Below are 16,169 nucleotides of genomic sequence, written 5' to 3'. Positions count from 1 at the left end.
AAACACACAATAACCAAAATAAATACATTGTATATAGTAGGTTAGGAGGATGTGTTGGAAAACAAAGAAAAGAACAAGCAGAGGAGGATGAGTGGAATGAAGAATGCTGGTTTCTCACCACCCCAGATATCAGGGTGCACCTCATTGCAAGGCTTCATTGCCCCGATGTGAGGTTGGTAAGAGTGGAGAACTGCAGGGAGGCCACAGGGAGTGAGGGGAGAGAGAGGGTAAAAGATGCACTTAGAGATTTTGGCCAACTTCTTAAATAGAACAACAGACTACTTAGAAAATGAAAAACATTAGAAAAAAATCAAAACTTCTCAGAATTAAACTATGATTAAATCAAATCCTGACAGCTTTATTATTTCTGGTGCTAGATGGTGATTGCTCTTATTACTGTATACACTCTAATTAAAGAAAAAAATTATGTAAACCATATAGTACTATCTTCTGAAAACCCATAATGTTTCATTTATCTAAATCAGACTTACTCGCAGTCGTATAAGAGGCTTCTCTGGCTGTTGAGAATTTCCCAGACGTTCTCGTTCAGCATTTTCAAGCATTTCTTTAATCTCAAAATAAAAATACTGTCATGACTTAGGGGAAAGATACTACTGGCATCTAGCGGGTAGAGGTCAAAGAGATTATTGCTGAAATCCTACAATGCGACCTCCCACAACAAAGAATGAACCAGCCTAAAACGTCAGTGTGTCAAGGCTGAGAGACCTGACATAGGCCTGACCAATCCATCCATTTTCCACCTCCTGGGGACATATACATGATCTCGGTCCAACAGAACTCAGCGTCTCCAGGGAAGCTGGAGAACAGGTATCATAGAGGCTAAACAGGAACAGTCAGAAACCGCGGTCTTAATGTGAATTTTTGGATCTAATCCTCTTGAAACCAGCATACTCTTCAACTTGTCAGTTAACTGAGTTACATGTTGTCAGGAAGGCTGTGTTCTTTCTATAAAATGCAGACGATAGACTCTATCTACCTACCTATCTACCTACCTACCTACAGCACTGTTGAGTGGATTAAATGCAAAATGCTGTCAACAATGCCCAGACTATATAAGCAATCAATGAATATCACAATGATAACTGTAAGAATTACAATAATTGTAAGCAACTGTTATTAAGCTGTCAATTTACATATTATTAAGTGCATTCATACACCTTCTGCAACAGCTCTAGAATTTCTCAGAGGTTCAGGAGTGGCAAATCCGCATGGAAGGTGAGGTCTGGTACTTATGCTGAAGCTACAAGGCACACAGCAAACACATTTACAGAATTCATTTGGGGTAGTTTTCAGGGTGAAAGAGGTGCTTAATGGAGATTATTAGAGATGCTAAGGCTTTCCTCATCCTCCATAGTATCCTCCCATTCCCCAATCAAAGCCACTGACTCCTTTCATAAATAAAATGAACAAATTATCAAATCAGAACACAAAAAAAAGAAAAGATGACTTGTAGGTTTTTGAGGAGGAGGAATGGAAGGGGGGCCTTAATTACACAAAGTTCCTTCTACATTTAACATTCTTCCACCTCCAAGACTTAAAAAAAAAAAAAAAAAGGTCTTTGATACAGTTAAATTCATTCATGGAACAACAGTGCTTCCTTGTGGGCTTCCTGAGACGGTAACAAACACAAAGACTTCTACTCTGTGGAAGTATTTAATTCATCGGCAATCATCTCTCAGCTAAAGCAGATCTCATCAGCTCTTATATAGAGGAATCACCTTCTCCAAACAGAAGCTCTGAATGGCCTGGGTTACTTTGGGATCATCTGGGTTAAAAATCTCTGGATGGTCAGCCAGAACAACATCCTCCATGAAAAACTGCCGAACTGTGTTAAGAGGGATTTTCTGCATATTCATTTTCCTTCCTTTGATACGCAGCAAACCGACGTGTCTGAAATGAGGGGGGAAATGAAAGCCTAGTCACACTGTAAATTCTCTCTGGAAATGTGCACACCAAGACTATCATATTTCTAACTTTCTACAAAATATTTCTTTACAAAATCATACTCTTAAAAATTTGTTTAACAATTTGATGTTGTATCACATCAAATTGAAAAAATATGTTAAACATTCTTCTGCCCCAGAATAAAATTGACTCATTCCTCCCCGTCTGAACTACACACTTCAGTAAGCAAAGACAGGCATACTATAGGCATGATCAATGTTACCAGGGCTATGACAGTAGTATGTATAGTACAGACTATTACACATACACATATTCCCTGTGAGTAGGTACATATACACACATCTGTGAAATGAATAAGCACAACTCTGAAAAATAACATACAAATCTACATCCTACTACCATAGCCTAAATCTATTATTATCATCACAAAAGTTAAAATCTGAGTGGATTCAAAAGGTGAAATCCATTATAAAAATTGGGGGCAGCCTGGGTGGCTCAGCGGTTTAGCACTGCCTTTGGCCCAGGTCATGGTCCTGGAGACCCGGGATAGAGTCCCATATCAGGCACCCTGCATGGAGCCTGCTTCTCCCTCTGCCTGTGTCTCTACCTCTCTCTCTATCTGTGTCTCTCATGAATAAATGAATGAAATTAAAAAAAAAAAATTGAGCTTGGGGCAGTCCAGGTGGCTCAGCAGTTTAGCGCCGCTTTCAGCCCAGCGCCTGATCCTGGAGACCTGGGCTCAAGTCCCACGTCAGGCTCCCTGCATGAAGCCTGCTTCTCTCTCTGCCTCTCTGTCTCTCATGAATAAATAAAATCTTAAAAAAAAAACTGGGCTTCATCAGCATCAATTACTTTATCATATAATTCTCCTAAAGAATTAAAAGAAAAGAGATATGCTATAATGCATTTATAACCAGAAAAATCTCAATTAGATGGCATTGGATGAATTTGTTTATAAATGGACTTCTGTGAAATTAATCATCATCCATAGCACTCTAACTTGAAATTTAATCAGTAAAAATGTTGGCCCTCAACATGCCATATAAGCAGCAAAATTATTAACACCACTGGAATGCTCTCCTTTGAAGATGGCTTAAGATCTGGGAAAATAGTTAAAGATTACATCAAATAATCTTCATAAAGTAATCTATCAAATACAAAACCATCAGTATCTTGAACCTGTTGGATGATTAAAGTATTATAGTACGTAATTTTTTTATTTTAACTGATTTGGAAAATATAACACTTACTTCTTTACAGCTTCTCCTGGGGAAAGAGAAGTAACCACTGAACTTCCAGGTTGGGATACATAAAAGAGTTGTTGTTCATTTTTGGTTGGAGCTATTTTACACTCATGTTCATGGCCCCAGATAACAAGATCAATGAAGTCATCCAAAAATTGTTCTGGAATGAAGTTAGTATTTCCATGTTTACTCCTGTATCAAGATTTTTAAAAATAAATATAAATATCCAGAGGTATACAAACACTTCATACTAAGTAAAGCAATACAGATCTTTCTTTTTCCATTCTTTAAAGCCTTATGACACCTCTTCCATGTGCCAGAAACTATTCAAGAGATGAGGGATGCAAAGATAATACCTCAAAAAGTGATATAATCCTCCAACGGTTTATAAACTTGCAGGACACAGACAGATAGGAGCCACAGAAGAGAAAGTGGTCAATTCTACACTGAGAGACAGACCACAAAAGGCTTTACAGAGGGAAAATCAGAAAAGCATAAGCTCCATCAACAGTATGGCTGAGCAGAATGAATGCAGGGAAGAGCTAGAAGCAAAATCAGAGAAGCGGCAGCATGAGCTCTATCAATAGCAAAAACATATAAATTAGTTGGATTCATATATATCTAATATATATACAGTCTGATTATATACATACATATATACATATGTCAGAAAATGAAAGTGAGTTAAGTCTAAACTTTGTAGAATAAAAACAAATCTCTAAAGATGTCCTGTCATTTTTTAGCATGTTTTGTTTACTGATAATAATGGGAGTAAGAATTTCAGTCTTACATAAGAGATGAGTTTTTCAATATTACATAAAATACTGTATGAAGATTTGCAAACTCTGGTTTTATACCTAGATCAGCTGTTATCATTAAAAGATACACGAAAACCCAAAATGAGAAAGGACAAGAAGGAGGTTTTCCCGGATATTCACTTTCTCCCTGGGAATTTAAGTAAAAGTGTTGAAATACTTCAACCTAGCATTCGCTTAAGGCAAATCAATATTCATTCATTCAACAAATATTCACCACATGTCTACTATGTGCCAGGTGTCCCAGGCCTCTTCTAGATACCAAAGACACATTAGGGGATAAAGTCCAGTGGGGGAATAAGCAATTCTACGTTATGCACACATATGTGCACACGTATGCATATATAATCTGTCAAGTAGTGGGAAGTGCTATAAAGAAAAATCAAGGGAAAAGTGATACAGAAATGGGAATGCTACTGTGCTCAGGGTGGCCAGGACAGGCTGCTCTGCTAGGTGACACACGAGCGGAGAACTGCCAGGAGGGATCAAGCCTGCAAGGGAAGAAAGTCCTAGCAGAGGGCTGAGTCCGGCAGTCCTAGAGCAGAGAGATGGCAGAAGTGTTGAAGGGAGAATATAGTCAGTGAGTTCAAGGACGGCAAGGAGAGGAGTGTGGCTGAGCAGGACGAATGCAGGGAAGAGCTGGAAGCGAAATCAGAGAAGCAGCAGGCTTGTGGATCTAGGGATGTTTTTATGTAAAAAATACCTATCTAGGTTATGACATTATCACAGTTACTGAAGAAGCACAGAATAACTCGAAAACTACAGGATGCAATTGTGCTTTCATAGACCACCAACTCTTTCATGGAAGAGGGAAGATTATGCTGGTAGGCTGAACCTCATTTGTGACTCACAAGTTGATCAAAATATCCCTCTGGAAATATTTTTGTATGACAAGGTGCTCTTCTGCTTCAGGGTCTACTTTGTTCTTCAGCCAGGGAAAGAAACTGGCCCATATACAGATACATATGGGAAATAAAATAAAATGTAAAAAGGCTCATGAACTGTCATTCACTGGGACAAACCCTATTTTTTTATAAGTCCATGAGAGCAATAAAAAAGTATGTAAGAATACAGAGGGTTACAAATGAGCCTAACCATATTACAAAAAAACTGGAAAATCACGTTGAAGGGACTAGAGGAAAAAGGAGCTGGCCTAAGTAATTCTAGAGGTGGTGTTCTGACTTGATACAGCAAGGCTAACGACCAAAATCACTATATAAACACTATATATTAGTTGGCAAATTTGTTTCTCACAAGGGTACAGGTCAGCAATTTTGAAATTACCTAGTATGTCAACCAAGATTGAAAAATATTAAGTAAATATCTTATAGATATTATAATCCAGGTTTTTAACTTTTAGAGAAAGAACTCCCAAATACAATGGAAAGACAAAAATGAACCCTGTAGGGCTGGATTAGAATTAAGTATAAACTCATGCTTGCATGTGTTTTTAACAAATACAGATGAATATGCATGGTTTCAGATACATACACTTATTTCCTTAACTCTTATCAGTGAGGGCTACAAGAGTCCTGGTGGCAATTAAACACATCTAATGGGTGTATCTGGGTTTCTAAATACTGTTCTCCAATAAAGGCAATCAGGACTCCTTGGAAAAAGGTTGATTCCAGGGCAAGGGCAGAAAAAAACAAGATGAGCCTGGAGCATCTTGTGGTACCAGAAAGTGAAGGACATGATCAAAAGTAAATAAATAAGGGGACGCCTGGGTGGCTCAAGTGGTTGAGCATCTGCCTTTGGCTCAGGTCGTGATCCCGGAGTCGATCCCAGAGTCGGATCGAGCTCCACACTGGGCTCCCTGCAGAGAGCCTGCTTCTCCCTCTGCCTATGTATCTGCCTCCCTCTGTGTATCTCATGAATAAAAAAATAAAACCTTTAAAATAAATAAATAAGAAGAGGGCATGCTGAAAGGACACAGAAGCTAATACGAAAGAACTCTTAATGGTCAAAACTGGAACAATTTGAGCAACAGCAAAAAAACAGCAAAAAACAAAAATTGACAGTACTGGATTATAACTCAAAGGATAAAATATCCTTGAGTCCATAACAACATAAATGAATAGATGAGAGAAGGGACAAATCTTCCTTACAGAAGAATTTCAATTAATAAATGCAGAATGAATGAGGGAAATAAAAAATAGTAACTGTAACACCATAGTATTCATTGCTGGAAATAAGATCCACCGAAGGAGGCTAAAATTAGCAGGCAAAATTTTAAGGTGAAACGGTACATTCATTTAGTATCAGAGTATTTTCCCAAAATAGTAATTACAAAATGGAAAATGGGACCTTGACTCTGGAGAAATCTAGCATATACCACCTTAATCAAATGATCAATGTTTAACATCACCAGCAACTAGCCATTATCAACATCATACTACCAGCTTCCATTCCCAATGTTGCCATTCCACCTCTCATTCTGATTTAAGTTCTTGGAATCACTTAGGGTTTTTCCTTCTGACTTTTTCCTACTTTGGGAAAGTAGAAAGTGCAGCAGAACTGGGAAGACCTAAACAAGAGAAGGACAAACTCCAGTGGTGCAAAGTTATAAGGAGACTGCACTTATTAAAACCTGAGTCTGGGGAACCTTGGGTGGCGCAGCGGTTTGGCGCCTGCCTTTGGCCCAGGGCGCGATCCTGGAGACCCGGGATCGAGTCCCACATCGGGCTCCCGGTGCATGGAGCCTGCTTCTCCCTCTGCCTGTGTCTCTGCCTCTCTCTCTCTCTGTGACTATAATAAATAAATAAATTAAAAAAAAAAAAAAAAAAAAAAACCTGAGTCTGCTCCTCCTTTAAAACTCAGTTTGAGAGTATACATAAGGCAACAGAAGGCTGCCTTGTAAAGCCTTCTTTTCACTCAATGTTTAGTGGGTTGAAGTACCAGCGATTCTGCATTCAATAAGTATCTGTTCAATAAGTAATAAATCATATAATCAGGCCCTTTGGATTCTTCCTTGTAACTTCTTGGGTTTGTCCCTTCCACACCATTTTCATCACCATCGTTTTACACTTTAACTGTGGTTATCACATAATACATCTTGCATCAAGTCTACCTTCCTTTGAATCAATCCTGCATCCAACCAATAGACCAAACTTCTTCAAGATACCAACAAAAGACAGCGGATCTAGCTATATCTAATATATTCTAGAAAAACACCTGCACATATGCACCAGGATATTCATAACAAAAATGTTTAAAAAAAGCAAGACACTGAAAATAACACAAAATATTCACCAATACAAGAAAAAGTTTGTACATATCAGTGAAAATTAATTATGCTTTTAAGCATCGAAATGGATGAATCTTAGTAATGTAATGAGGAACATAATAAGCTAGCTGAAAAATATACAACAGAGTTCTAGTTAAACCAAAACTAAATAAAATACTCATGATGGATACGTACATGATTAAACAATAAAGAAAAGCAATTTGATTATATACATATTAAAAATAGTGCTCCCCTCTGGGGTATGTGTAAAGAAATGGGGTCAAGAAAAGACACAGGTAATGTACTCGTAATGTTCTACTTCTTTGTTGAGTATTCAATTTTATGGTTATTCTTGTATCTTATGCATAGGTCATAAATATACTTTAGAGATATGAATTTATTGGAAACAATTTCAAAATGCAGTCACACAAAGCACATGTAAGTTTTGCATGGTCCTGCACTGACAACTTTCAAAGACTAAGGAACATTTATAGAAATATGGAAGCCTGAAAATAGATTGAGGAACCTCAATACTTGACTCAAAAATTCAAAAAAAAAATTTTTTTTTCCCCAAAAAATACTTTTACCTGTTCTGATGAATCACAAATAAGTTAAACCAAGAGTTCTCATCTTCTTTTGGTCTCAACATTGTTACTTTTTTATTGACAAACATTCGATAGAGCCTCTCATCTGGAATGGACCCTGAAACACACATTATTTTAAAACTGGTTTCTTACTTGGTTTAAAAATGAATGTTTTGCTTCTAACTTATGTGCTTCTCTAAGTACTTCACTTTTTTACTAGAGATCTATTTGAAATCTGGAATCATTTTTTCAAATGAATATGTTCCAGGTTCTTACATGACAGCTGCTGAGAAGATACTTGTATTAAAAAATGTTTCTCATGTCAGGCATACATACCTTTGAAATCTGGAAAATGTGGAATAAAAATTAAAATTTTCTACGCTTAAATTCTTTTTTTTTTTTTTCTACGCTTAAATTCTTATTAAAATTTTCAACCATATGGTTTTTCACTACCCCTTTATTTATTATACATATTTTCGATCTAATATACGTTATAAGAGATATTAAAAAGGATAAGATAAAAAATAAAATACTTAAAAATATTCTTATATATTGTTTTTAAATAAAGATATTATGCTTTTTAATAATATAATGACTTTTAAGTGATTCTTCCTATACCCCAAAAGATCTTAGTCTAGTGGAGAAGGCCAACAAAAACAACTAAAACTACAAATTATACTTTTAAATAGTATAAAAGGGAAAAAGGATGCTAAGATGGCAATATCAGTGGGGGGAAAGTTACTACTTTATGCAGTCATTAGAGAAGGCCTTGGAAGAAAAAACCAACAATGCAAAAGCTAAAAACCAGAAAAAGTCTACTTTTTTAAAGAGAATTTCCAAAGTATAACCAATGGAACAGATGGTGGAATGCAGAACATATACACCAGAAACAAAAAAGTCAAGGCATACAAAGTCCAAGGCAGCAGAAGGCTGATCGACTTTCGTGTTGAAGCCTTAAGAACACTGACAAAATCTGAGGGTAGACAAGTGAAAAATGTGAGGGGCAGCTTCCAGGGGGCAGGGTGTTTGTAGACTGGAAAGGAAAAAGAAAGCAGGAAAAAGAAGGATCAGTGATTCCTCACCCGCACCCCCTGCCCTAAAGTCTGTAAGAAGCCTGAGAAAAGTTCATGGGACACAGAGCCTTAGGGACCAGTCAGTTTCCCTGTAGGTCGGAGAATAGAAACAACATACAGAGAGGAAACACGGTATGAGGGAATTTGCTAACTGTAAAGAGGTTTGGAGTGAGGGTGTAGGGAAGAGGTGGAGTCCAGTTAAGAACAGAAGAGGATGAAATGAGAGTTTGGGAGAAAACAGATGACTGAGTGATGCTCCAGCAGCCACCTGGGATCTGTCTTAGTCTGAAAGTGGGAAGATCACCCATTTTCTGCAGATATGATCCCTAATGTTGCAGTGACTAAAATACCTGTTACCAACTTTGAAAAAGTATATTCCACTTCTTGCTCTATCACTTGAGAAATCAGACATAACACTTTGATCTCATTTTCCTGATCTCTAAAATATAGATAACCATGATGCTTTTCTACTTTTTAGAAATAATGAAAACTGGACAAAGACTAAATTCCCTAGAGAAGTATTTAAATAAAACCCATAATTCTTCTTTTAAAAACATATCAGAGAGACTTGAATGAAGTAAATAAAGTCTTCTAAGGTTTCTACTATACTAAAATCTTTCAAAAAATATAAAAACTAGGTTAAGGCTACAGTGTGAAATTTTTTCCTAATTTCTCTCAGGGCACTTTAAGGTTGATTTAATATGGAATATAATTTTTATAATTATACACAATAAAAATAGTAAGGCTATGAAATTTTTTTAAGGCTATGAAATTCGTAAGACAAAGTATCAAGCTGAACTTAATCAAAGGAAAACTCAACAAATAGTCAGAATACACTCTGAAAATATTATTTGATTTTTTTTTGTTGTTGTTGTTGTTCATACAGAATCAAGCCTAGCAAATAGGTTTTCACCTATTGGATACCAGATAAGTTGAAGATAGACAAGTTGATAAAGCAAATATTCCAAGCATTACAGATGACAGCTCTGGCCTACCATGTCTAACAAAAATATAACATGAGCCACTAATGCAGGCCAAATTTTAAATTTTCTAGTAACTACAATAAAACAACCAAAAAGAAACAGGTAAAATTAATTTTATTTTATTTAACCAAATATATTAATAAGGTATTTTACATTTTTTTCTAAGTCTTTGAAATCTGCTGTGATCTTATATATACAGCATATCTCAATTCCTCATTTCAAGCCACATTTCAAGTGCTCACTATGTACATGAGGCTGGTAGTTACTATACTGGACAGTGAAGCTTCAGGTATTTCAAAGACTTCCAAGATACCAAAATGCAGTTTTTCTACTCTATGATTCTAAACATTCAAGATTCTATACCAGAGTCTAAAAGAAAAAAAAAAATCAACAACAGACACTAAAGGAAATTTTTTTTTAATCAAAACTGCCATTAAAGGAAGTATTAAGGGCTAATGGTCCTTATTAAATACTAAAAAATTTCAACCAAAACCTTCTATCATATTTTACAGTCACTCATCAGGAATAATTAGATTTGCTTCACTTTATCCCAAATAACAAAAAGTTAATTCCAGAATTTGATTTCAGTTGCTCGTAAGCAACTATTTATTAACATAAACAGTATAAAATAAAAAAATCTTACCTAAGCCATATAGAGCAATTTTTGTGCTTCCTTTTTGGAGTAAAACTGGACTGATGTCTATCTTCTCCACAGACATTGAACGTCCAAAGTGATTTACAAATCCAGCACAACTTAAAACATCCAGGGCGCAGAGTGCATCTGCCTATGTAAAATATTTTCAAAGAATATTAATATATATCTAAAAATAAGTAATCCCGTATCATATTATTACCTATTAAAGCATATTCCATATACTACTTACATAGATTAGGATAGTATCTTCCCAGAACAAAATTAAAACAGTGAAAGTATTTGTTACCTTTCTTCAATTACAAATGACCTACAATAATTTGGAACCACATGCTAAATTCAAAGTTAACATTTCATCAAAACTTATGGTGTCTTGACCACCAAAAATAAAAACCAAGGGTGCCTGGGTGGCTCAGCTGGTTAAGTGTCCCACTCTTGATTTCAGCTCAGGTCTCGATCTCAGAGTCATGAGTTCAAGTCCTGCACTGGGCTCCATGCTGGGCATGGAGCCTACTTAAAAAAAAGAAATAAAATAAAGGCCAGCCCTGAAATAAGTGCTTTGTAATAGTAAATAGATCTCTTAAACCATGGGGGGAAAAAACTAGATACTAGTGATTTATGGTATTAATGATCAGATAAAACAAAAAGCTATTTTAAGTGTAGAACCTCAATTATTATTTCCATATCATATAGGCAATAAGATGATCTAATTTCTATTTAAAACTGTTGATGAGAAATCATTTCCTACAGGTAAGATTTTGAGTAAGAGACACAAAAACACCAGGTAAACTATAAAGCTTTATACAAATGTTGGGTATTTATTCTTATTCCTGGTTACTTATTGTCAATCTCAGCACTAATGAAATAAAAGCATACCTCACATACCAATTACTATTCCCAGATTTTTAAAAATTATCTAAAAAGCAGTATAAAAGCTTATATGAATGATTCAAAGTCAATTTGACTTTCTGACTCAATTTGACTAAAAATTTCTGGGAAGGACAGGAATGCTTTAAACTAAAGTGACAACAAACTGTAAGAACCCTATAATTACCCCTGTGGGATCATCATGATTGCCATGAATACTAAACACTGGAATCGAAATGTTGAGATTGCCATCTTGGTAGTTCACCCATGGAAACCTTAAAAAAAAATAAAAAAAATTAATGTTTCTATAAAAGACAAAAAAACTGTTTTCCCCAATACCTTCCTCTAAAAAATTAATGCAATTATGGGCAAACTGAGTAAGTTGGCAGAAGACCACTAGTGTTGAGTGAGCTTTAAAGAAATAAAAGGACAAGGAACAATTCAAATAAATATCACACAGTACTACCCTAAAGAAAACACTGCAATATATGATATTTGTGAATTACATGAGCTATATCTGACTAATGGAAAGTAAAGAGTGCTTCAGAATTTTAAAAGCCTTTGTATAAGGTTCTTTGAAGAAGAGGGAGGGAAGGAAACACATCATTTTGGAAACCAAGATTCAAAATTCCAGCTCTATCACTAACTACTTGTGCAATTTACAAGTCTCCCACCCAACCCTGCGCCTAGTCACCTAGCTTCTCTTCTCAGAGGCAAATGCCAATAGCAACTTCTAGTATATCTTTGCAATAATATCTTATACTTTCCTTAGCAAATAAAATGCATCTTTTTTCTTCTTATACAAATGGCAGCATGATATAGATTTCTGCACCCTATTTTTTCATTTAATATGTTTTAGAAATCATTCTCTATCAGTACACAAAGAACTTCCTTGTGCTTTCTTTGGCAGACAGTACTCCATTGAATGGGCTATTACAAGGTGTTTAAGTAGTTACCTATCAATGGTCATTTAGACTATTTCCAGTTTTTTTACTTTACAAATAACACAAATAATGTACAATGAGTAATCTTGTACAAAATTATCCTTGTGCATATATAAGAAAATACTTAGAAGGATACGAGGTCAAAGGATAAGCATGCATTTGTAAATTTGGAAATATCATCAATCTCCCTCAAGAGAATTAGATAAATTTACACATAATACAACAGCAACTCACGAGAGACTACTTTTTCCCTTTATTCTATCAGCAAAGTAAGTTACCAAGCTTTTAAATCCATGCCTGGGGTTCTAAACCTTAGTTGCATGTTAGGATTGTCTAGGTATCTTTTAAGATATAACAATTGTCTAGGTATCTTTTAAGATACAACACTGACATATACAAGAGAGTAATTGACCCAGAAACTGTCGTAATTTTTTTTTTTTATATTTCTAGGGGACTACAATGTCAACCTAGAATTGAGAATCATTCATCTACGCCAATCTGACAGGAGAAAAATCTCTCAGTGGTGCTTAATTTTGTATCTTTCCTATGAATTCCCTTTTGTATTTTCATATTCTTATGTTTAAATGTCACCTTTTCTGTGAACTATATCTGTACTCTTTACCTACGTTTTTATGAACTCTCAAATTTTTAAAATTGATTTGAAAGAGTTATTTGCCTACTGGGAAATTAGACCTTACTCTAATTTGCAATGAATTGCCAAATATTCTTCCTAGTTGAACTCTGACTTTTCATTGCAGTTTTTGTCATGCAAATTTACTTTTACAAAGACAATCAATTTTACTTTTATGGCTTCTCAGTTTGTATCATAGACAGAAAAGTCTTTCCCACATCTAAGTTTTTTTAAATGTCTGATATTTCTTTTTTTTTTTTTTTTTTGATATTCATTTTTTTTTTATTGGTGTTCAATTTACTAACATACAGAATAACACCCAGTGCCCGTCACCCATTCACTCCCACCCCCCGCCCTCCTCCCCTTCTACCACCCCTAGTTCGTTTCCCAGAGTTAGCAGTCTTTACGTTCTGTCTCCCTTTCTGATATTTCCCACACATTTCTTCTCCCTTCCCTTATTTTCCCTTTCACTATTATTTATATTCCCCAAATGAATGAGAACATATAATGTTTGTCCTTCTCCGACTGACTTACTTAACTCAGCATAATACCCTCCAGTTCCATCCACGTTGAAGCAAATGGTGGGTATTTGTCATTTCTAATAGCTGAGTAATATTCCATTGTATACATAAACCACATCTTCTTTATCCATTCATCTTTCGTTGGACACCGAGGCTCCTTCCACAGTTTGGCTATAGTGGCCATTGCTGCTAGAAACATCGGGGTGCAGGTGTCCCGGCGTTTCATTGCATTTGTATCTTTGGGGTAAATCCCCAACAGTGCAATTGCTGGGTCGTAGGGCAGGTATATTTTTAACTGTTTGAGGAACCTCCACACAGTTTTCCAGAGTGGCTGCACCAGTTCACATTCCCACCAACAGTGTAGGAGGGTTCCCTTTTCTCCGCATCCTCTCCAACATTTGTTGTTTCCTGCCTTGTTAATTTTCCCCATTCTCACTGGTGTGAGGTGGTATCTCATTGTAGTTTTGATTTGTATTTCCCTGATGGCAAGTGATGCAGAGCATTTTCTCATATGCATGTTGGCCATGTCTATGTCTTCCTCTGTGAGATTTCTGTTCATGTCTTTTGCCCATTTCATGATTGGATTGTTTGTTTCTTTGGTGTTGAGTTTAATAAGTTCTTTATAGATCTTGGAAACTAGCCCTTTATCTGATATGTCATTTGCAAATATCTTCTCCCATTCTGTAGGTTGTCTTTGAGTTTTGTTGACTGTATCTTTTGCTGTGCAAAAGCTTCTTATCTTGATGAAGTCCCAATAGTTCATTTTTGCTTTTGTTTCTTTTGCCTTTGTGGATGTATCTTGCAAGAAGTTACTATGGCCGAGTTCAAAAAGGGTGTTGCCTGTGTTCTTCTCTAGGATTTTGATGGAATCTTGTCTCACATTTAGATCTTTCATCCATTTTGAGTTTATCTTTGTGTATGGTGAAAGAGAGTGGTCTAGTTTCATTCTTCTGCATGTGGATGTCCAATTTTCCCAGCACCATTTATTGAAGAGACTGTCTTTCTTCCAATGGATAGTCTTTCCTCCTTTATCGAATATTAGTTGCCCATAAAGTTCAGGGTCCACTTCTGGATTCTCTATTCTGTTCCACTGATCTATGTGTCTGTTTTTGTGCCAGTACCACACTGTCTTGATGACCACAGCTTTGTAGTACAACCTGAAATCTGGCATTGTGATGCCCCCAGATATGGTTTTCTTTTTTAAAATTCCCCTGGCTATTCGGGGTCTTTTCTGATTCCACACAAATCTTAAAATAATTTGTTCTAACTCTCTGAAGAAAGTCCATGGTATTTTGATAGGGATTACATTAAACGTGTATATTGCCCTGGGTAACATTGACATTTTCACAATATTAATTCTGCCAATCCATGAGCATGGAATATTTTTCCATCTCTTTGTGTCTTCCTCAATTTCTTTCAGAAGTGTTCTATAGTTTTGAGGGTATAGATCCTTTACATCTTTGGTGAGGTTTATTCCTAGGTATCTTATGCTTTTGGGTGCAATTGTAAATGGGATTGACTCCTTAATTTCTCTTTCTTCAGTCTCATTGTTAGTGTATAGAAATGCCACTGACTTCTGGGCATTGATTTTGTATCCTGCCACGCTACCGAATTGCTGTATGAGTTCTAGCAATCTTGGGGTGGAGACTTTTGGGTTTTCTATGTAGAGTATCATGTCATCGGCGAAGAGAGAGAGTTTGACTTCTTCTTTGCCAATTTGAATGCCTTTAATGTCTTTTTGTTGTCTGATTGCTGAGGCTAGGACTTCCAGTACTATGTTGAATAGCAGTGGTGAGAGTGGACATCCCTGTCTTGTTCCTGATCTTAGGGGAAAGGCTCCCAGTGCTTCCCCATTGAGAATGATATTTGCTGTGGGCTTTTCATAGATGGCTTTTAAGATGTCGAGGAATGTTCCCTCTATCCCTACACTCTGAAGAGTTTTAATCAGGAATGGATGCTGTATTTTGTCAAATGCTTTCTCTGCATCCAATGAGAGGATCATATGGTTCTTGGTTTTTCTCTTGCTGATATGATGAATCACATTGATTGTTTTACGGGTGTTGAACCAGCCTTGTGTCCCAGGGATAAATCCTACTTGGTCATGGTGAATAATTTTCTTAATGTACTGTTGGATCCTATTGGCCAGTATCTTGTTGAGAATTTTTGCATCCATGTTCATCAGGGATATTGGTCTGTAATTCTCCTTTTTGGCGGGGTCTTTGTCTGGCTTTGGAATTAAGGTGATGCTGGCTTCATAGAACGAATTTGGAAGTACTCCATCTCTTTCTATCTTTCCAAACAGCTTTAGGAGAATAGGTATGATTTCTTCTTTAAACGTTTGATAAAATTCTCCTGGGAAGCCATCTGGCCCTGGACTCTTGTGTCTTGGGAGGTTTTTGATGACTGTTTCAATTTCCTCCCTGGTTATTGGCCTGTTCAGGTTTTCTATTTCTTCCTGTTCCAGTTTTGGTAGTTTGTGGCTTTCCAGGAATGCGTCCATTTCTTCTAGATTGCCTAATTTATTGGCGTATAGCTGTTCATAATATGTTTTTAAAATCGTTTGTATTTCCTTGGTGTTGGTAGTGATCTCTCCTTTCTCATTCATGATTTTATTAATTTGAGTCTTCTCTCTCTTCTTTTTAATAAGGCTGGCTAATGGTTTATCTATCTTATTAATTCTTTCAAAGAACCAACTCCTGGTTC

The 16,169-nt window shown here is 36.2% G+C and overlaps 1 protein-coding gene across 4 annotated transcripts in view; it reads right to left on the bottom strand.

The window, feature by feature from the left end:
- Positions 1–16,169, bottom strand: part of MRE11 (MRE11 homolog, double strand break repair nuclease) — a 79,256-nt gene that overhangs the window by 48,258 nt on the left and 14,829 nt on the right. For all 4 annotated transcript variants that reach the window (XM_025419269.3, XM_025419268.3, XM_025419267.3 and 1 more), the window contains 6 exons: positions 11,558–11,645; positions 10,495–10,636; positions 7,799–7,913; positions 3,177–3,362; positions 1,740–1,911; positions 492–572 (listed from right to left, as the gene is read on the bottom strand). In XM_025419269.3, the coding sequence (XP_025275054.1) occupies positions 492–572; positions 1,740–1,911; positions 3,177–3,362; positions 7,799–7,913; positions 10,495–10,636; positions 11,558–11,645 (784 nt within the window). The remainder of the gene's footprint in view (positions 1–491; positions 573–1,739; positions 1,912–3,176; positions 3,363–7,798; positions 7,914–10,494; positions 10,637–11,557; positions 11,646–16,169) is intronic.

This window comes from Canis lupus, chromosome 21 (assembly GCF_003254725.2).
Source record: "Canis lupus dingo isolate Sandy chromosome 21, ASM325472v2, whole genome shotgun sequence".
NCBI lineage: Eukaryota > Metazoa > Chordata > Mammalia > Carnivora > Canidae > Canis > Canis lupus.
Note: the sequence above shows the minus strand (reverse complement) of the source record. Positions and strands in the feature narration are given on the sequence as shown.